A 22,072-nucleotide genomic window follows, 5' to 3' on the forward strand; every position below is an offset into this window, starting at 1 on the left:
ATGTTTCCAAAGTCATCCAGTTGCACATATTAAATATTTGCAGTTCTCCATTAGTTATACCTCAGTAAGTAATGCTGTTTTAAAACCCAAAAATAAGTTGTAGAAAAATACATTAGCATTTTCAAGAGTAAAAAAAAATCAAACATTTCTTGTATTTCTCCTAAGAAAGTAAAATCACAGGAGGACAGGCATTATTTTGTTTTTTCTCTTATTTGCTTCAATAACCTTATCTTATAGGTATCCTTAATTCTTTAATAAGGAGCCAAGCTACTTTATCGGAAAGTTGGAAAAAATTCCCAAACCTAACCAATTAAGACCAAAGAGAAAATTGCAATGCATAGTTGTAACTTTCATCACTATTTATGCATTCCAGCCAGAAGTCCAAATGTTCACATTATATTTTGGAAATCTTCTAACAGTGGTCACTTTTCATATAACACATATTATTTATGAAGTACTCCCAGCAATTTTGATATCATTTGGCTATTGAAAGTCCTGCTTTATCCATGAGGCCCAAGATGATTAAGTAGATAAAAGGTCACCCCATGTGTTAGCTACAGAATTGAAATTACAAATTGCCTCTTTTTTTGGTTATGATTTGTGACTGGGCATTGACTTGGTCTGTGTTATATCTCAGCAAGTAAAAGGAAGTACAGCTATAGACTGGGGTTTTATGAAAGAGAAGAAAACAATAAACAAGTATGAATAACCCCAGTGCAAAGGGAAATTCATCATTCTTTAAAAATACACAACAGTCTTTTTTATTTTGTTTCACAGGTATGGGTTCACATTTGTAGGAGTTCAGAATGGCTATATGAGAGTAGAGAACCAAAGAAAAGAAATAGAAGAGTAAGTAGCTCTGTATGTTTGATGATTTTCATTTCTTAACTCCACAGTCAGCTTTAGATGGATTTAGCAAGGGCAGCAAAGGGAAGTGATTGCATCTATAAATATAAGACTCTGCTCTCCCAGGTAAGAGTTTTATATAAATGTAGCTGGAGTAGAAGACATTTTTCACAGAGTGGCAGAAATTAGCATTTGAGATGTAAATGATTCCAGTTTTGTTCACACATCGATCCAGTTGCCTGAATGAGCATCTGCCTGGACTTTTCTGAATTTTAGATGCCGTTTCAGGTCTCCAGCACATGCTGCAAGAAAAATCAGTGAACATGTATGAAACCTTCTGCTGTCTAGAACCTAATCATTCTAGGATTACACACCCTGCCAGTCATAACAGCTTTGGTGTCAGAAACTTTCTCTTGTTCTAGATGCTTGAGTGTGAGCCCCAGGGCAAGTACTCTGATGCAGTAGTAAGCTCCACATTTCCTTTTTTTTTTTTTGCTACAGAGATCCCAACAAACAAATCCACCTTGCCTTAATAACAGGTTTTAATTAGGCCCTCTGATTAATTTTATATCCTTTATAAGAACTTGAAATATAATTATCTGACTTTCATTCTGACTCCTAGCATCTCCTGAGACCCATCTCAGAAACCCTGTAACACATGTAGATTTGCTAGGGAATATGCCTCTTTGGAAAGGAATGTTCAAGAGCCAGAGGAACCCAGAGGAAGACTCTTTGGCCTGACTGCCAGGAAGGAGCCCAGAGTTACTGTCAAAATCCAGATTCTAGCTGGTTCACAACAGTGCCCCCATCTGGCCAATAGCAAATGAGACATTATGCTACAAGTAGATGTCTTACACACATATCCTATATCCCCAAACCAGTGACCTGCTCACTCCCATCAAAGACAAGCTTGGTAATAAATACTTTTTTTTTTTTTTTGGTAATAAATACTTTTAAATCAGATACTTGTATATAAGTTATTTATTTTCAAGAAACTATTTCCTCACATTTTCTCAAATAACTCTTATTTTTCTTCTTCATTTCATCTACTGTATAGCTTAGCCAGCGCAACACAGAGCTGATCATGTCATTCCACTGTTTATACCCTTCAATGGATTACTATTGCCCTTAGGATGAAATCCCAAGTATCTGCAATGGCCCACAGTGTTGTCAGGTCCTAACCCCTGCCTACCTCTCTTGCTGCTCGCCTATCAAGTAGATGTCAGCCTTATGTGGACTACGTGCTCTCATGTTGCTGTGCCTTTGCACATGCTCTTCTCTATACTCAGAGTGCCATGATGTCCTTTCTCCATCATGTCACTGCTGCAAGACACAGCTCAGGCAAAACCTCCTCCAGGAGGCCTTCCTTCTGTGCTCCTACATCTCCTTGTGTATTCCTTTACTTCAGCATTTAGAAGACTAGGAGGTAGTCATTTCATTAACCTCTGCCTCGCTTATCATGGGCTTTCCTGGTAGTTCAGATGGTAAAGAGTCTGTCTGCAATGCAGGAGACCTGGGTCTGATCCCTGGGTCAAGAAGATCCCCTAGCAGAGGGCATGGCAACTCACTCCAGTATTTGTGCCTGGAGAATTCACGGACACAGGAGCCTGGTGGGCTGTGGTCCATAAGGTCGTAAAGAGTCGAACACAACTGAGCAATTAACTCACACACACATACTTATCATATGATAAGCCCCTTAAGAGAAAATTCATGTCTCTTCTCCAGCATCTGTCACTGTGCCCAACACATAGTAGGCATTCCATAGATGATTAAAATAAGTGGCAGGATGGGACTATTTCTAGATAGCCTCTAGATATGGCTTGGTGGAACAGCTTTTTGTACCTCATTCCTATGCAGTCACTCTCCCCTTACTATTTTAAGTCATATAATGAGAAGGTATAGATACCCCTTAACCACCACTGGTATCCTCTGTCAGTATGTTCCAAGTGCAGAGAAATTCCAAAAACACAATGGAAAGTACCCGTTGTGCACACAAGCAGCAACCCTTAATCCAAGAGGAAAGCTCTGTTAATGTAAGATGTTTCTGCTGTGTTTTATTTTTCCCAGTGTGGTCTTGGTACTTCACTTTTCTCACTTTTTTTTTTTCTATTAAAGGTATGAACTTCTTCACACCTTAAACTTTGATGCTGTCCGCCGTCGTATGAGTGTAATTGTGAAGACTCATTCAGGTATGCATATTTAAGACTTGACTTTTTCTGTCTTTCCATTTGTAGATTTGTTGATCAACTACTTCAAGAGAGAAAAACATTTCATGTAGTAGTGTTTGATTACTTAAAGTCGTGCAGAGCTCTTGTATATCCGTGAATGTATTTACATAAGCACATGTTCAGTTTGTCAATTATCAGTGGCAGAACCCCTAGTATGACAATATATGAATTTTCTTGGCAAGTGAGCTCCACTTCTCAGTCTTGGATATCCAAACAGGAACAGAAAAGGTGACTTTTACAGTTCAGGGTACTGACCAATCACCACCAGTGTCTACCTGTGGCAGCCCACTACAACTGCATGGTTTGAGATTACTAGCGGTAGTTTTTGCGTGTAGAGAGTTGCTGGTTCTCCCTCCCTGACCATCCTAACTCCCCACTGCTTTACACTTTCTGGGAGCAGGTGAGCCAGAGATGACCAAGGCCCAACTGCTGGGAAAGGGCACGTGATTTACTCTAGCACCCTGGGCTCTTTGTTTCACACAATAAAGAAGCTTGCCCTTTTCAGGGGGACCAGTGCCATCCTTTCAGGGTTCACCCATGTTCTTAGGAGAAGCCGTGGTGGCTGTGATGCCTTCTGCTCAGATTCAGCAATACCCATGGGGTAGCATTGCTGCTTCATTTTTGGGCTCGGATTCCTCTGTGTAAGTGTGTCTCTGTATGTATGTCTCTGGGTGGTTTTTCAAAATATCTTTGATTTATTTCCTATTAATTAACTTTTTAGGATTAAATCTGTTGAAAATTTCTTAATATGAGAATGAGAAGATATAGACAGACCCTTGAGGGAATATGTCCATCCTTATTCATACTTTGTGGTGTGACTGCAAAGTTACAATGTTGATTTCATTATATGCAAATGTGGAATTTGTTCTATGACTTTTAAACACACCATGGATATACGAGAGAAATTTCTTTTAATATTTATTTGTTTATTTGGCTGCATGAGGTCTTAGTTGCAGCATGCAGGCTCTTCGCTGTGGCATGTGGGCTTAGTTGCTCCATGGCATATGGGCTCTTACTTCCCAGACCAGGGATTGAACCTGCATCCCCTGCATTGGAAGGCAGATTCTAAACCACTTGATCACCAGGGAGGTCCCTGTGCGAGAATTTTTTTTTTAAAAAAAACACCTAACGTGTGGAATTCTTCTCTTCTTACCTGTACCCATGCATGTCTGCATTCTATTGCAAATGGTGAGATGTCTGAGGAAGTAGTCTTCCAAGGGCCTTGACCTCAGAGCTACCGTTTTTTAACTTCTTGAACTTAGCACTTTGCCTTATAAGGTTGGAATCTCTTTCTTAAAGGTCAACTGTCTGTGCTCCTGGGTACACAGACTGGTATAAAGCTATATTTATAATAGCATTCTACAGAGCAATTCTCCAGTTTCCAGTGAAAACCGACAAGCTACTGCTAAAAGCTAACATATATAGGCTTTGAAAATGATTTTTTCTTGTTTGAGCCTGAGTTTGCTCCTTGACATCTATAGATGCTACATGTGACTTTTAGATCATGGTTGACAGCATCCTCATAGTGAATTCAGATGCAGCTTCTTGACACAAGTGATTCACTTACAAGGTATATCATTTAACAGAGGTGCATACTGTAAACTCTGGGGTATTAGTTGTGTCCTTATTGGTCCTCAGAGGTGGTGGATGTTGTTCTGACAGAGCGAAGGTCAAGATGTCTGCTTCCAGTTGGGTGAACATTCCAAGGCAGTCCTAGGATACACAGCTTCTGGGAAGGAGAAGTGACCGTAATAGTTATCTGTTATGAAAATCCCAATACCAGTCTAACTCTAAGTAAGTCAAGTACTCTGATTCTTTATTTTAGGAGACATACTTCTCTTTTGTAAAGGAGCCGACTCAGCAGTTTTTCCCAGGGTGCAAAATCATGAAATCGAGTTAATTAAAGTCCATGTGGAACATAATGCAATGGTGAGCCTGCACCCCTGCCCTCAATAGAGAGAAGGAGAAATGCTAGAGATGATTATGTCTATGGATTGCTATATAAAGGACAATTTAAATGAATTTTAGCTTATTTTGATGGTCTATTTTTATATTGGGGGATTTTGTAATATTATTTTCCTTAGTTTAATATAAAACATCCTGGAGCAAGTTTCTGTTCAGAATTTGCAGCCTTTGAAGACTTTTCAAGAATCTTTGTTTTATGTTCTGCTTTTGTGTTTTTTTAAACCCAAGAGGTATTATTTTGTTATTCTGAACCCAATTGAATGTTAACCTAATACAATCTGTTTTTTCTCCCTTTTTTAACTGAAAAGGAAATTAGTCAGAATTTCTTTTTTTTGTTTGTTTGATAAAGCAAGAGTATTTAAAGAGTGTATTTTGTTTGTTTTTATTTGTCATTTGGATAACTGGAGATCTCCTACTTTGCTTCTAGGAGGGGTATCGGACACTTTGTGTAGCCTTCAAAGAAATTTCTCCAGATGATTATGAAAGAGTTAACAGACAGCTCATAGAGGCAAAAATGGCCTTACAAGACAGAGAAGAAAAAATGGAAAAGGTTTTCGATGAGATTGAGACAGACATGCATTTAATTGGAGCCACTGCAGTGGAAGACAAGTAACTAGAAAATGATACTCTTGTTATTTTAATGACCAATCATTTAGAGTAGTATCTGTCCAGATTGGTTATTTATTCTCAAGCTTTGAAATCTTTGATTTAGCTTTGTCTATACACCAGGTTTTGAACAGTTTGTGGAAATAATTTTTGAGTTAAGTATTAGTGACTTAGAAGAATATGAATCTGTCATCTCAAAGGTCTTTTGAGTACTTCCTAAGCCACCCCTTCATTTATACAGAAATTTATGAAGTAGTCTTACTATGTGTAGGAAGTTTTGTGCTAGAGGTATCATTCAGTTGGTGTTTGGTGGAATGGATATGATTTTGACAGACATATGAGCAGAAGGGAAATTCAAGGTAGAGCAAGCAACATGAGAACTCATTGTAACCTGGTTTAACAGACTAGAGCACATTTTAAAAATAATTGGCTCTGCCGGACATGATTATAGGGCTCCAAAATTGATCTGCTTGAAAAAATATGTTTTAGATTCTGTTTGGGGGGTTTTCTAGAAATAATGAATGCAAATTATCAGGCTTAACCTAAACACGAAGTTATAAACATAGATTCAGCTATGTTGGAAGGTTCTAATAGAATTCATACAGTCTAATTTCACTGTTGGGCTTCCCTGGTGGCTCAGTGGTAAAGAATCGGCCTGCCAATGCAGGAGATGCAGGTTCAATCCCTGGGTCAGGAAGATCCCCTGGAGGAGGAAATGGCAACCCACTCTAGTATTCTTGCCTGGGAAATCCCATGGACAGAGGAGCCTGGTTGGCTACAGTCCATGGGGTCACAAGGAGTCAGACCAACTTGCCAACTAAACAACAATTTCATTGTTATTCTCTAGCCAGAAGGAATACGAAGTATCCTTCTTCTGTCCTTCCCTTTCAGAATTATGCTTAAATTGTCTTTCAGAATGTTTGGCTTTCAAGGTCCTCAGGGATGGGAATTTGCTGACTTCTCAGTATCTCATTAGGATGTATCTGACCCTTTCAGTTTTGAACCACATTAAGTATTTGTAGACAACATAATGAAATATGCTAAAGTGACAGTGAGTAAGACCATTTGGTGAGATTCTGAACATTTTAGCTAAAAGTGATGATTCTTATTTCTGTCATTAGATACCAGTTACCTCAAGAGAGGTCATGAACTTTCAAAACCTCATTGTCTGAAATGTACTTTAATAAGTAAAATTATGCCGACAAGAATATGCTTAGAAAGGGTAGAGGATATATAAGAAAAGTAACTATTAAAATATGTCAAGATTCCAAAATTGCTATGAATTATAAGAATATTCTCTTTAACAAGCCTTCTTGCAGAATCTGTGTCAGGAATTTTCAAAGATAACAAAGTTTCCTTTGTGTTCCCAGGCTACAAGATCAAGCTGCTGAGACCATTGAAGCCCTGCATGCTGCAGGTCTGAAAGTCTGGGTGCTTACTGGCGACAAGATGGAGACTGCAAAATCCACCTGCTATGCCTGCCGCCTTTTCCAAACCAACACCGAACTCTTGGAACTGACCACCAAGACTATTGAAGAAAGCGAAAGGAAAGAGGATCGATTACATGAGTTGTTGACTGAATATCGTAAGAAGCTGCTGCGTGAATTTCCTAAAAGTACTAGAAGCCTTAAAAAGTAAGAAAGTGCATCAATTTGTATATTTAGGCCTTGGTACAGATGTAAACCACAGCTACTTATGCAGAAGGCTCTGCTTTCTCTAATTTATCATTGGTTGGTTGTAGGTGGTTTATCCCTGTGAGTTAGAACCTTCCCTGAGGACTTAGCTAATAGCCTATTTGAGATTATTTGGCACTTTCCACCTCATGTTTCTTTTTTTAAAAAACCTACACTTCTTGAGCTTTAGAAAAGTGGTTCGCTTTCTAAATATTTAGGGTCTGGGTATTTAGCATTGATATCCTGGCCTGGTCCATGTTAAGAAAAAATATCCCTTTTCATGGTCTCTTAAATTGAATGCAATAAAGTCAATCTCTGTAACAGTTTCTGTGCAGGTTGAGGTCCTGGAGCCATTTTCTGTGTGAATTTTTATGCTTCACAGGAGACCAAACACTTGATAGTGTAGCCACTTGACTGCTTTCAACAAGCTGCTTAGGAAGAACTTGTAGAACCTAGGGTTCTCAAGGAAAGGCACTGATCCACAGTAATTCAATACCAAGAGATACATTGACCATGGCTTAGGTTTGTCTAAACCAATTACTGGAGTTTACCTTGGCCATAAGCAAATCGATTTCCTCTTCTAAATCAAAAGACCCCTAGGTAATACTATTTCACATTTCTTAAGCATACTCTTTGTTCTAGGAGCGGCATTAAGCACTTTAAATTATTCTCATTTAATCTTCACAACAACCCAGTAACAACTAATTTTCTTCATGTTAAAAATAGGAAAACTAAGGCTCAGAGAGATGAAGTGACTTATTTGAGATAACACAGCTAATAAGATGTAGAACAGGTCTATCCAATTCCAGAGCCTGTACTTTTAACAACTCTGCTGTATCTCTGTCCTCATCTCTAGGGTTTAAACAGGCTTTAAAAATGAACAACCCACATTCATGAGATGATGTCCAATTTTAAAACAGCTGTTGTTCTTCTGTTACTTGGACATGAGTGAGAGTAAACAGGTTTTTATTAATTGTCTGTGATAAATGTTTCCTTCCTTTAGCCAAATGGTACTTATAAAAGCAGTCCAGATTACATGTGTTTTACTTGTGCATTTATCTTAATCTGCTCAGGCCATCATGACAAAATACCACAGAGCGGGTGGCTTAAACAATAGAAACTACTTCTTGCATTTCTGAAGGCCAGAAGTCTGGGATCAAGGTGCCAATATGGCTGACTTCTGGTGAGGTTCCCCCTGCCTGACTTGTAGAAAGTGGGCTGTATCCTTTCTTGGCTGAGAGAGAGGAAGCTCTGATGTCTCTTCCCCTTCTTATAAGGATATTGATCCCATCATGAGGGCCCTACCCTCACGACTTCATCTAGACCTATCTGTCTCATTTCCAAATACCCTCACCCTGAGGGTTAGGGATTCAACATGGGACTTCATGGGAGACACAGTTAAATCCGCAGCACCATTGAGCAGCTCTTGGCCACTTGTGTAAAAGCCAGGGCTTATGGAAAATTGAACTCACCATCTCAAAACATTTCTTCTTCCTCATTCATCTGCAGTTGGGTGAAGTCTTTCCCCAAGTTACACAAGCATGAGACACAGAATCCCTTTGGCCAGCTTCTGCTCCTTTGTCTCTTCCATTGCAAATCCGCCCCCAAGCCCTACCCATGTTCCCGCTCTCTCCACTGGGGCTCCTTTATCAGAGTCCTAGTAATTTGTGCCTCAAAGCACTTAAGCCCCTCTACCCAATGACTGGTCCTTAGGTGTAAAGCACTGTGCATATCATAACCCTGCTCAGAAACCTTTAGTGTGTCTCCATTACCCACAGAATTAGGTCATACCAAAGACCCCAGGTGACCTTTTCAACTTATTTTCCTAGTATACCACACATACTGGAGAAATAGCAATCCATTCCAGTATTCTTGCCTTGGGAAATCCCATGGACAGAGGAGCCTGGCGGTCTACAGTCCATGGAGTCGCAAAGAGTCGGACATGACTAAAGCAGCTTAACACACATACCACATATACGTTCTCTCTTTCTTCACCTCTTTCTGTCCTTTCAAGTTCCATTTCAGATGTCATACCTCATAAAGAACCCACTGGTCTTTTCTGGTCTGTATTTATTCTCCCAATTACTGGATATTAACCTTTTTAAAAATTATTTTATTTTATATTGGAGTACAGTTGATTAACAGTATTGTGTTAGCTTCAGGTGTATAGCAAAGTGATTCAGTTATATGTGTTTCTATTCTTTTCAGATGTTAACCATTTATCATGTTTAGTGGGGCATTTCTCTCATGTGTGCCTCTTTCACCCCAAGGAGATTTTCTAGTCTCCAGAAAAAGCTTAGTTAATAATTCTTTCCGTTCTTCTATATGGCTTAGTTAGACTTGATTTATACAGATATTGCTTGATTGATTATTGAGCCACTGTTTTCTGCACATTGTTAGCTCTGTGAGTAGGGGAGCAAAGGAATGCATGATTGATATCTCTTTAATTAGTGAAAAAAACATGCTCATAATAGTATGAAGCAAAATATGGAAGGAAGGAATGATGAGGCATATTAGACTCTCACTACTCATAGTCTGTAAAACAGCAGCTCTTTAAACAGTAAACTTTCAGAAGCATAACATTAGACGAATGAATCTGTAATGATGAGACCCTGCTGTGTTTAACACTTCTGCAGCAATTCTCAAATGGCACCCAAGATTGCCTGAACAGAAATTGATTAATTGCTGGTTTTTTCATAATTGCAAAAAAATGAAATGTTAATTGGTAGCATTTTTTCAGTTGTAAGTTTTCCCTCCATATGGTTTTCTTAAATAGTTGGCACCCATTATATTTGTCGTTCCTGGCAACTAATACTGCTCAGTCCCAGCTATGCATGCAAATAACCTATGGAGCCTTTTAAAACACACCTATATACTGGGTTGCCTAAAATGTCCATTTGGGTTTTTACATGTTAAATGGTTTACATGTTTTACATGTAAACCTGTAAAACCATGTTTTACAGGTTCATTAACCTATAAATGTTTACATGTTTTACATGTAAACCTGTAAAACCATGTTTTACAGGTTCATTAACCTATTCTGGAAAAACCCAGGTGAACTTTTTGGCCAACCCAGTCTAACCAAGCTCTGTCCAAGATACTCAGGTTTAATATGTCTGTGGATAAACCTAAGACATGGGCATTTTAAAAAGCTGCCCAAATGATTCGAATGGGAAAGCTATGGTTGAAAATCACTAATCTAGTATAAAATGATACTTATTTAAAGAACATAAATCATTGTATGGAATTCTTTAATGAACACTTTGTCTTTTTGGTAGTCTGTCATATTTGAGAAGCCAGATCTATTGATGGGTTTTGTCAGTCAGGCAAAAATGTTAAGAATATCTTCTGTGATTTGTATACCCCAAAGCCATTTTGTCTTTTCCCTGCATCGTTCAGTTTTTTCAGATTGACTAATGATTTTGTCTTCAATATGCAGAGTTTACTGAGTGACTGTAATTTCAAAATTCATCTGAGTTTCTTATTGGGACTGCTGCTAGAATTTTCGATTATTTTTATATTTAGCGAAACTTGTGGGACATATCTACTGGGCAACTTGAGGCCCAAAGATGTATAGAAGTCTCTATTATGCATTAATAGAAATGGTTGCTTCTTCAGAATTCACAGGTCAGGAACCAGATGTGATGATAAGTCTGCTTTTGTGAGTTTTTTTCCAAGTTTCCTGAAAACAGTGTATGTAGATCAAATATATTTGGCATTATTTTCTTTTTCAGAAAGCTGTGGACAGAACATCAAATATGGATCTAATCATTGATGGCTCCACTGCTGCCTCTCATAGTAAATACTCTAGTCAAGCTCCGGTTCTAACAATTTACAAAGCATTTTCCTACAGACTGCATGAAGTGCCAAGCAGTTGCTCTGCGTCGGATGGCCCCATTACAGAAGCCGGTAACTGGAATATTAGTTGATGTTCTAATTCTGGCTATCTGTAACCTAGATAAAATTTATCATTTTAATTCCTTCAAGGCCAAGTACCTATTGATATCTTTCCCTGGCCTCTTCCTCTGTTGGTCCAACTCGGGAGCCTTCCCGCCATTTGAATTTAAACCTGTGCTTCCCCGTTGCTGTCCCTCAAAGCCTGCTGTCCAGTTGCTCACCTTCTAAACTTCCCTAATGAGTGCTTGGTGCCTGTTGCCTTCATCCCACTACTCCCGGCTCCACTGTTCCATTAGCTCCATGCATATTTTCTTCCCATCTTACTCTGTAGGATCTCTTGGAGGAGAGCAGCAAACTCCTTGCCGAATCCATTGCACTGTCTTCCATTTTCTCCTCCTTTCTCCACTGCAGTTGACACTGCAATTATATCCCTGTTTAAACTCTCCTCCCTTGGTTTCTGTGATAGTCCACGGTCCTCTTTTTTTTCCATCTTGGCAACATGGTGTTTCTTTGTTTCACCCTCGGTCTTCTCCCTGATTATCAGGTTTTCCTGGGGCGATGTCTTCCATCTGCTTTTCACTTACATCCTATCTTTGGATAAGCACATCCTTTTCTATGACTCCGACTGACTTGTCCTTTTTGTTAAGTCACATATTTCTAGCTGCCTGCTAGATGGCTCTATGTGGACTCCCTCTGTAACATTAAATTCTAGTATCCAAGACAGAGATTATAATTTTCTCCTTCAGGCCAGTTTGGGTTATCCTTTTTCTTTATTATTCCTGTCACCAGTGACATTTTTCTTTTGCTCCCCAAGTCTCCAAACTGCCTTTGACCCTTTTCTTCTCACTCATTCCATATAATCACCATGTCCAGTTCTTCCTAACTTTTGTCATAGCTCTCATTTTGGTGCCATCTTCTTAAACCTTTTATCTCCATCCTAGTGCAAGCAAGCCCTTAGGGCTTTATACACAGAATGTTTGATTTAATCTTACTAATCCCTTGCTTTCACCCTTCCCCCTTCCATCTCTTTCCCCATACTCCCAAATTAATCTTGTTAAAACTGTACTTCTCCCATCATATATTCTCCCTTAGAACCTTTCAGTAGTTTCCTGGTCCCTTAGGATGAAGGGCAGATGACTCAGTATGGCAGTCAGGGCCACCCCTGTCGACGCTTTCCATGTGTCTGTACACACTTTGAATCCACTATCACTCCTACATCCAGCATGAATCCTCCACTCCTATTGGTTGTTCCCCTTTTGTGTCCCTTCCCATGTGCCATGCTCACGCCAACTTCCAGGACTTCCCTCATATCATTTCCTCATCTGGAATTGTCTCTGAATTCCTCTTGACCTAACAAAAATTGTGTTCCTAACAAAACCCAATGCAGAGGCCACCCCCCATGTGCTGTCTTTTCCAGCTCCTCCAGCTTGCATTGATCTGCTTCACCTTGCCTCCTTGTACTCACTGCATCTCTGGAACCTTAGAGTGTCAGGTACACAACTTTCTACTTCTGTGTACACTGTATTCTTTTATATGCATTGGTCTTGCTGCTTCCCATCCCTCAGCTGCTTGCTCTAGACCCAGGGGCTGGCGCTGTGTCTTTGGCTTCTCCTTCACAGACTCCGCTCCCTACCTTGCATAGGCATGTGCATGCACCCAGCCCATCCTAATTGAGGCAACCATCTCTCCCTACCTTCTCACTTTCAGTTTCTACTGCAATCATATGCTCTTCTTTTCTTCAAGCTTCAGAGCCTCTGTTAGCCCCAGCTGGGGAAGCAAATCCTATCAGAACAATATCCATAGAAATCTGTCCCTCTAATCAAAGGCAATACCTCTTTCCTTTTTATTTTCCCCCCACATTCATTTGTCTGCTGCTCAGATTGGTCACCTGGGTTCTGACTGCTCCACTGCCCAGGCCAGTATTTGAATTCCTAACACCATGCTGCTTCTCCCACCCAGAACATGGAGCCCCCCCGGGGTTCAGTCCTTAGTCTCTTTTATTTCTCTCACTATCATCACCTCTTCCAGAATATCACCTACCATCTCATAGGTGTTTTTCAAATCACTTCTTCAATCCCAGTCTTTGGAGTTCCACTTTATTTCTCCAGTTGCTTACTGAATACATTTTCTTGGGTGTGTCATTATCACCTCAATTCAACCTTCTCTAGAGTCCAGTTGTCATTTTCATTGTCTTTTTTTACAAGTGTTACTGAGCTCACTGTACTTCTAGATCTGTATATTGACGTCCCCTATGCTTTACCCTTCCATGTGCTCTCAGTCACCAAATTCTGCCCATTTTCTAGTACGTTGTCTTTTCCATCTCTCTCCGTTACCTTCCAGGTCCAGGACTTTAACAGCTCATTGAACTCCATGTCGACTAACTTCTCTCTCAGCCTGCAGTCTAGCCTTTTCTTATCATTTCTCCTTTCTCCTGCACCCTGTTACCACTTTTATGATATGGCCCCATATTATATTATCTACCTGTCCATGTCCCCTTTATGAAAACTCAATTGGTCTGGTCAAATCAGACCCATTTTCTGAGCATATATTGGACTTAATTGTCAGTATGCCTTAGATTGTGCTCTTCCCTTTCCCTGGAATACTCCTCCAAACCCTTTTCCCCATCCATGCACATCTTACCAGTCCTTTATGGTTTAGATCAACCCACGCTTCCTTCTGTAAAACCGTTTCTCATCACTCTGGCCTGCAGTGTCCTCTCCCTTCTCTGACATCATAGGCCTTCTTATGTGGACAACTTAGATGACAGTGTTATATATTCTCTTGCATATTGAGTATTGTTATCTTTTATTGTTAATCTGCTTCTCTGATGTTATTGTATCCATTCCCCATTATATACTTCCTGAGGTATGTGACCAAGCCACATATCCTTTTTGGATATTTGCACTTCACTTTTGCACATTGGGTTGCATGTAGTTATAGTAGATCAATAAATACTTTCTGGTAAATTGATTTCTTTTTTGTGAGGCTATCTAGAGATTGAAGAGTTCTTAATCTCTTAATCTCCAGTGACCTGGAACTTCTGAAAAAATAAAACTCGATGTTTATCTATCTAGATCTTTCATGGTTTTATGGTCGTAGCAATATATCCTTTTATCTTTCTGCAATGACTGGCTTTCACCTTTTTAATCTATATTTGCATGCAGAAGCTGTCACCCTTGATAATTTTATTGCCTTCCCTAGACCTTTCCTGACTGCATTTTTCTTCTTTTAGGTCATTACTACATACAGTGTAATAATGCAATTAGTTAAACCAGTAATGTAGCCCATTAAAAACAAGTTTACTTTTGTCTTTGACTCACTGATTATTTCTGACACTCATAAAGTTTTTAAAAAGAACCAAGTTGAGGTGAAGGATTGGGGAAAAACTGGCATTTCCTAGTAACATCATTTTTGTGTCAAATGGATTAGACATCAGGTTTTTTTGGTATGCTATTTAATATAACTAAAACCTGACTGAATTTTGTTTAAAGAAAAGACTGCAGGGTGGTTTTGCCTCATATAAATTATTTTTAATCATTTCAGTTATGTGGGAATGGATTTTATTTATGTTACCTGGTGAAAGCCTTTGAGAGTACAAAAATTTTGCAAGACATTATTTAACTACTGATTTACATAAGCTGTTTAAAAGCTGCTAGATTCCAAGGGGTTTTGAGGGTTGACACATAAAGCAGTCATTGGTAGGAGGACAGCCACTTAGCAAATATTCTCCCCACAGTAACTCTGCCAGGAGAAGGTTTCTTTTATTCAGTACCTACCGTGAACACAGCGTTGAGCTGCACTGTGCCATCAACATATCTTTAAGAGACACTCAGGGAATGATGATGCTTTATACACATCTCAGACATCTTTCTGCAAAGGTCATCACCTTTAGGGTGCCCCCTTTTAAAGTGCAGCTACCTGTATGAGAGATCAAATCATATTGAGCACTCATAAAGATTTGGTAAAATTTAGTCGGCAGCTAGATGGAAATAAGGGTTGGGGTGCACCCAGGGGTGGTTGGAGTGTCAGCAGGGAGGAGAGAGGAAGAGGTGACCAAAATCATTATCCTCTCACTGCCCACTTTTGTCCTGGTAGCCCCATGCATATTACCCCACATCAGCTCTCTGGTCTCCACTTTCTCTCCTTCACTACTTGATCTGAAAGGACATGTGAAGCAGTGACAAGAGGGGATGCATGCTGCTCTCTAATGTGGATAGAAGGCATGGATTAGACAGTTCATCCATTAGAAAACCAGAAACAAGTAGGCACTGGTGTTACGTTTTGAAAAGCTGTGTTGTTCTCCCCTGAGAATTCGACACTATTATATGCACAGACCACCTTTCTGTTTGCAAGGCCTCCATTTACAAGTGTGAATGAGGCAAATACCCCCATGGAGTACAAGCTCACATTCTGCTTTGACCTTTTCTATACCTCTCTTGTATTTAACGTTTAGATTGTAAGAATGGTGAAGAATTTAAAAGGCAGCCCAATCACACTGTCGATAGGTGATGGTGCCAATGATGTTAGCATGATCTTGGAATCCCATGTGGGCATAGGTAAGAAACATCTAATGAGATGGCAGCTGTAAGGTATCAGTATTGCTTTTAGGTAGAGTGGTCTTATTATTCTAGAGATTGTTTTGGTTGCTCATCTTGAATTTGAATTTGGGAATGATCATTGTTAATCAAATGAAGGTTCTCCTCTGATCATGGACTATGCCCATGCATAAGTCCTACCCCTGGTGGAAATGTAGCAATACCAGGCTGGAGGATATTATTTTATTAGCCAAGTAAACCAAATTTCTGAAACCTCCTGGCCGTGTGATTGATCACTTAGCTCTCATTTTTGCCAGCATGCAGGAAATTGTATTGATTTGCCAGATCGCCTGCTTATGTTGCTGCACTGTATCTTTTGAGGTCCTTAACTGTTTGGAACTCAGAAATGATAACTGGCTGGCTGATTTTCCTCATGCCGATATTTATGCATGGTCATTTGGGCTATAGTGGTGAATTTACATGTTGGCATGCAACAGCAGCTTCTCTATGACTTCACCATTTTCCCCCCTGTTAGGTTGCTGGGAGGCAGCAATCCTAACACCCCAGCATTTTTTGGAGGGGGAGAAATAATAGCATTATTAGTATTTTGGGGATTATTGTAATGCAGTTTGGATTCCCAAATTCTTTCCATTTGGAAGTAACCCTATTTACTGTGGAACTCTAGTTCGACTCATGGGCTATTGACCAGAAATGACCTGAAGCCACTTGAGCTCATGAGCTCAAGCTTGAGCTTGGGCTGCTACTCAGCCTTGCAGGACATTTGATCTTGTCTAAAATGTCCACAGTGCATTTTATCCACGCCAAAAGGTCCTTGAAATTCTGTTATTTAGTCTCTAAGTTGTGTCTGACTCTTGTGACCATAGGGACCATAGCCTGCCAGGCTCCTCTGTCCATGGGATTCTCCAGGCAAGAATACTGGAGTGGGTTGCTGTGCCCTCCTCTAGGGGATCTCCCCTTCCCTCCAGGGATCGAAGCTGCATCTCCTGTATTGGCAAGTGGATTCTTTACCACAGAGCCGTCTGAGGAGCCCCCTTGAAATTTGGTGCTGTCCAGAACTATTTGGTGTGGACCAAGTATGCTCAGGGGCATTTTGGACAAGAGCAAATTTTGAGGCTCTTTGGTGTGAGCCAGCTGCTTTATGGACATTTTGGACAGGACTAAGTGTTAGCTAACCACTGCTCAGAGTATCATTCGGTATGAGGACTTAACCATCTCATTACAACTCTTCAGTTTTGATCTCTTAAACCATAAACCCCAGGTCTCTGAGTTGCTTTAATATAGCACCTAGTCTGGTGCCGTGTATAATTAACCACTTACCAAGTACCTTCAAAAATATCTTCAATATTTTTGAGATTAAATTTTTTCCTCAGTATAATTTTTGCCTTATCATGATTAAAATAATGATTTCATTAATTGTTTTATGTTTTGTTATAAATAGGTAATTGCCAGTTAAACAATTTTACTTTTAATTGATAAATCTCACCAATAAAAAGCACTTTTTGCTTAAGAAAACAAAGCTAAACTTTTCAGTTGAACTGTGCTTGTAAGCAGGAAAAACATGGAAGTAACAGATGAGGTGGTTACTTACTCTATAAAAATACTCACCCTATAGAGATTGTCTTTTTTTAGGTATTAAAGGCAAAGAAGGTCGCCAAGCATCCAGGAATAGCGATTATTCGGTCCCAAAGTTTAAACATTTAAAGAAACTGCTGTTGGCTCATGGACATCTATATTATGTGAGAATAGCACACCTGGTACAGTATTTCTTCTATAAGGTATGTGATCAAATATTTGTAATTTATGAGAGTTTAACGCAGTGCTGACTTGGCTTGGTTGTAGATTTATTTTTGTTCTTTTTTCATATTTTTTTTAGTGTCTTAGCCCTGAAATTTGTGGTCAGTAAAACAGAAACAGTCTATTTAATGAATCAGAAACCAGAAATTCCTTTTAATGAAAGAGATTTGAGATGAAAAATTTTAAGTGAACTTTCTTAAAGTATAGTTTAAATACAGTACAGTGTACCCATTAAACGGAGAAGGCAATGGCACCCGACTCCAGTACTCTTGGCCTGGAAAATCCCATGGACGAGGAGCCTGGTAGGCTGCAGTCCATGGGGTCGCTAAGAGTCGGACACGACTGAGCGACTTCACTTTCATTTTTCACTTTCATGCATTGGAGAAGGAAATGGCAACCCACTCCAGTATTCTTGCCTGGAGAATCCCAGGGACAGGGGAGCCTGGTGGGCTGCCGTCTATGGGGTCGAATAGAGTCAGACACGACTGAAGTGACTTAGCAGTAGCAGTAGCAGTACCCATTAAATGTTTATAGCTTGATTTTGACAAATGTTTGCGTCCATGTAACTACCACCAGAATCAAATATTGACCATCTGTATCACCCCAGAAAGTTCCCTTGTGCTTTTCCAATCTTCTCCACCCCTGCACCAAACAATGACTTATCCTATTGACATTACTATATGATATATAGTGATATAAATGGTATATAATATATAAATTTAGATATAGTTTATGCAACACATACGTTAGGTTTACCTGTTTTAACCGTGTACCAGAACTTGATCTCCTATCCTATATTCTGTTCTGTTTATTTTTTTGAAGCTTTTTCAGTTTTCATTTTGAGATATTTTCATACTTTTTAAAAGTTGCAAAATAAGTGAAGTTTCATATACTCTCTGCTCAGCTTTGCCAACTGTTAGCATCTTAGATAACACACAGCATAGTTACCAAGATCAATAAATTGATATTAATTAGCACATTATTAACTAGTCTATATACCGTATTGGAATTTTGCTAATGGTCCCACAGATATTTGTTTTGTGGTCCATTTCAATCTCAGGCCTGCATTTGAGGATCCTGGTCTCCTTAGTCTTCTTTAACCTGGGATAGTTCCCAGGTTCCCAGTCTTTTTTGCCTTTATGATCTTAACATGTTTGAAGAATGCTGGCCATTTAGTTAGTTGACTGTCCCTCAATTTGGGTTTGTCTAATATTTGCCTGTTATTAGATTCAGGTTTGGGCACAATTACCACAGAAACGCTATTGCAACCTGCTGAGGGCATCATATCAAGAGGATGTGTTGTCAGTATGTCCCATTCATGATAATGTCAACTTTGATACATTGATTCAGATGGTGTTTTGAGGGTGTCAGGACACCTCAGTTTTGCTTGTGTAATTTTCTTTGAAAAGAGCATTCTCCCACTAAACCAGATACTTTATTCTGTGTTGAAATTCATTACCATCATTCATTGTTACTTAGATTGTCAGGGACTTGGCACCTGTGTCCTTTCACCATGTGCCCATCATTAACTTTTTATTTTATTGTGATGTCATGTAACAAGAGCTCTATCTCCTTAGCAGATTATTAAGTGAAAGAATATAGTCCTGTTAAGCATAGCAGATCTCTAGAACTTACTAAAACTTTATACCCATTGTGTATACCCATCCCTGACCATCACCTTTTTTTAAGTTTTGTTTGTTTTCTGGTACCACATGATGTTCTAGGCTCCTCTTGTATTTTTTCCTTCCCCAGTCCTGGACTCAGACTTTTCTCCAAGGATCTCTGGTCCTTTTTTTTACAAATGGTATTTAGAAATCTAGATCTGGTGCTCGTTGTGCTCATTGTCATTGGTATCCATATAAACTCAATACTTGAACTCAGTTTGTATGGATACCTTTGATTAAAGCTGACACCGCAAGGATCATTCTATCTAACCTTTCCCTTTTCCATATTAGTAACTCCTTTCTTCAGCAGTGAGAAACCTGGTTCTCATTTGCATTATTTATTTATTTGCTAAATCCTCAAGTTTATAAAGTAGTTCCAGAATTGCTGACTCATATATTCCTGTGGGAAACAAGTCTGACTAACTTGAGAAATGTGTGTGTGTGCACTTCTGTCTTTAGCTCTTTAGCCTTAGAGTATGTAGTCAAAATAGTGTTTCCAAAGTTACTTTTTTTTTTCCAAATTTTCCACCATTTCTGTGTGGTTATGTTATTTATATAGAGTCCACGGGGCCTTGGACTCAGTAACTTAACAGCCTCACGTGGGGATGGATGGTTGTTCTCTCTTACCTCCCCCTTGAAGGGGAGCCCATGAAGATTTGGCCCTACATACCTGCCTAGCATTCTGAACTTGTTCCAGAAGCTTGTTTGCCTCTTTAAGAGTTTGGCCTGCAAAAATACCGTTGGTAGCTTGATAGGGATTGCATTGAATCTATAGATTGCTTTGGGTAGAATAGCCATTTTGACAATATTGATTCTTCCAATCCATGAGCATGGTATGTTTCTCCATCTGTTTGTGTCCTCTTTGATTTCTTTCATCAGTGTTTTATAGTTTTCTATGTATAGGTCTTTTGTTTCTTTAGGTAGATATACTCCTAAGTATTTTATTCTTTTTGTTGCAATGGTGAATGGTATTGTTTCCTTAATTTCTCTTTCTTTTTTTTCATTGTTAGTATATAGGAATGCAAGGGATTTTTGTGTGTTAATTTTATATCCTGCAACTTTACTGTATTCATTGATTAGCTCTAGTAATTTTCTGGAAGAGTCTTTAGGGTTTTCTATGTAGAGGATCATGTCATCTGCAAACAGCGAGAGTTTCACTTCTTCTTTTCCTATCTGGATTCCTTTTACTTCTTTTTCTACTCTGATTGCTGTGGCCAAAACTTCCAACACTATGTTGAATAGTAGTGGTGAGAGTGGGCATCCTTGTCTTGTTCCTGATTTCAGGGGAAATGCTTTCAATTTTTCACCATTGAGGGTGATGCTTGCTGTGGGTTTGTCATATATAGCTTTTATTATGTTGAGCCTGCAATTCAAGCAACTGCCACCAGATGGAAGGAACACTCTGTTAAGAAAAACAAAACAAGTATTAAGATGGCTAATGTTTACCAGTGATCAGTAAGTTATATATCCCTGTTCTCAATTTAGGGGATTATTTATGCAGAAACCCTCTGTCTTCATTAGAATCTCTGTGCCCATTTTCACCTTAGTTACTGACTTAGCATGATTCCTTTCTTATGCTGCCTTTCGTCCCAAGATGATCTGTAATATGTTTGACCACCCTGGCTGAGCTAAGATGCCTTCCTTCCTCTTATATTGCCTTTGCATCTTCCAGTTGTTATTGCCCTGCAGTGACAGGTCTTCCTGCTCTCTGTTTCTCCACTCAGTTGCATAATTCAGCCAGGTTAATGTTCAGAAAATGCCACTTTTCAACTTGTCCTCCAGAAACTTCACTCACCTTTGTCTAAGAATTAGTCTGGCTTTTAAGGCATCCCACCCTGTCCTACGTGATATGTTTAAAATACATATGGTCTTGCCTTGGTTCCTGCTCTCACCATATCATACTCATCTTTAACACCTAGTTCAAAGTCTAACTTCTTTTTTTATTCAATCAACAAATATGCTTGAATGTGTTACCATGTGCCAAGCATTATTTCAGGCCCTTGAGAATTCATAATGGAATAAGACAGGCAAAGTCCTTGTTTTCATGGAACTGTTACTCTAATGGGAGAGTCAGACCTCCCCTTCCCACAAAGCACCCCCATGATCCACACCTAGCACTGTCTCTTCCTCAGAGCACTTCTTTTATATACATAAAATACTGTAGGAAGGCTACCGACAGTATTTTGCATTCTGCCAGAATTGATCCATATAAATGAGTGTTGCCCTTCCAGATGATGACCTTGGGAGCTCTGACACTCTGGTGCTGTAGGACTTATTCAAAACACGTGTAGCAGTTTTCTTTAGAAATGTCCTCCACAGCCGGCAGTGTATTCACCTAAATATCCTCAGCTGCGGCAGAGGATCCACTGGATTTTTAAAAACGGCCTCAAGTCTCCCAGAATGGAAAATTAGCTAAGTGAGCATGTGTGACAGAAGGAGATGGTTTTTTGACGTGGCTCAAAAATGGACTATTGAAGGGGGTGCCCAAAGAGAAATCCAGAGACATGAGCAAGTGACAGCAGGGCTCAAATACAGTCAAAGCTTATACTGAAGGACAGCACCCATTTGAAAACATTAGTGCTGGTAGTTTTGCCTGAAGATGTTATTTTAATTTTAGTATTTATCCTCTCACCTGGTGGCTTTTACTGCCTTATGCATTCTCAGCTTGTGTTTTTTAAATCTGTTTTTCATATTCTCCCAGTTAAGTGATAACTCTCTTAGAAAAGAGAGGTTTTGTTTTTTTGTATCACCCAGTGTCATCTTTACTTGTAGTAGTAGATGATCAATAATAATAGTTGGTTGTTTAATGAGGTAGTAACAAAGGCAATAAACCATCAGTTGAT

At 39.3% G+C, this 22,072-nt stretch overlaps 1 protein-coding gene across 1 annotated transcript in view; it reads left to right on the forward strand.

The window, feature by feature from the left end:
* Positions 1–22,072, forward strand: part of ATP11C (ATPase phospholipid transporting 11C) — a 167,097-nt gene that overhangs the window by 110,163 nt on the left and 34,862 nt on the right. The window contains exons 15-22 of the mRNA XM_043458449.1: positions 778–849; positions 2,962–3,035; positions 4,900–5,003; positions 5,467–5,648; positions 7,016–7,279; positions 11,055–11,227; positions 15,667–15,771; positions 17,401–17,546. Coding sequence (XP_043314384.1) covers positions 778–849; positions 2,962–3,035; positions 4,900–5,003; positions 5,467–5,648; positions 7,016–7,279; positions 11,055–11,227; positions 15,667–15,771; positions 17,401–17,546 — 1,120 coding nt within the window. The remainder of the gene's footprint in view (positions 1–777; positions 850–2,961; positions 3,036–4,899; positions 5,004–5,466; positions 5,649–7,015; positions 7,280–11,054; positions 11,228–15,666; positions 15,772–17,400; positions 17,547–22,072) is intronic.

The sequence above is a fragment of the Cervus canadensis genome, chromosome X (genome assembly GCF_019320065.1).
Source record: "Cervus canadensis isolate Bull #8, Minnesota chromosome X, ASM1932006v1, whole genome shotgun sequence".
In the NCBI taxonomy this organism is placed as follows: Eukaryota; Metazoa; Chordata; class Mammalia; order Artiodactyla; family Cervidae; genus Cervus; species Cervus canadensis.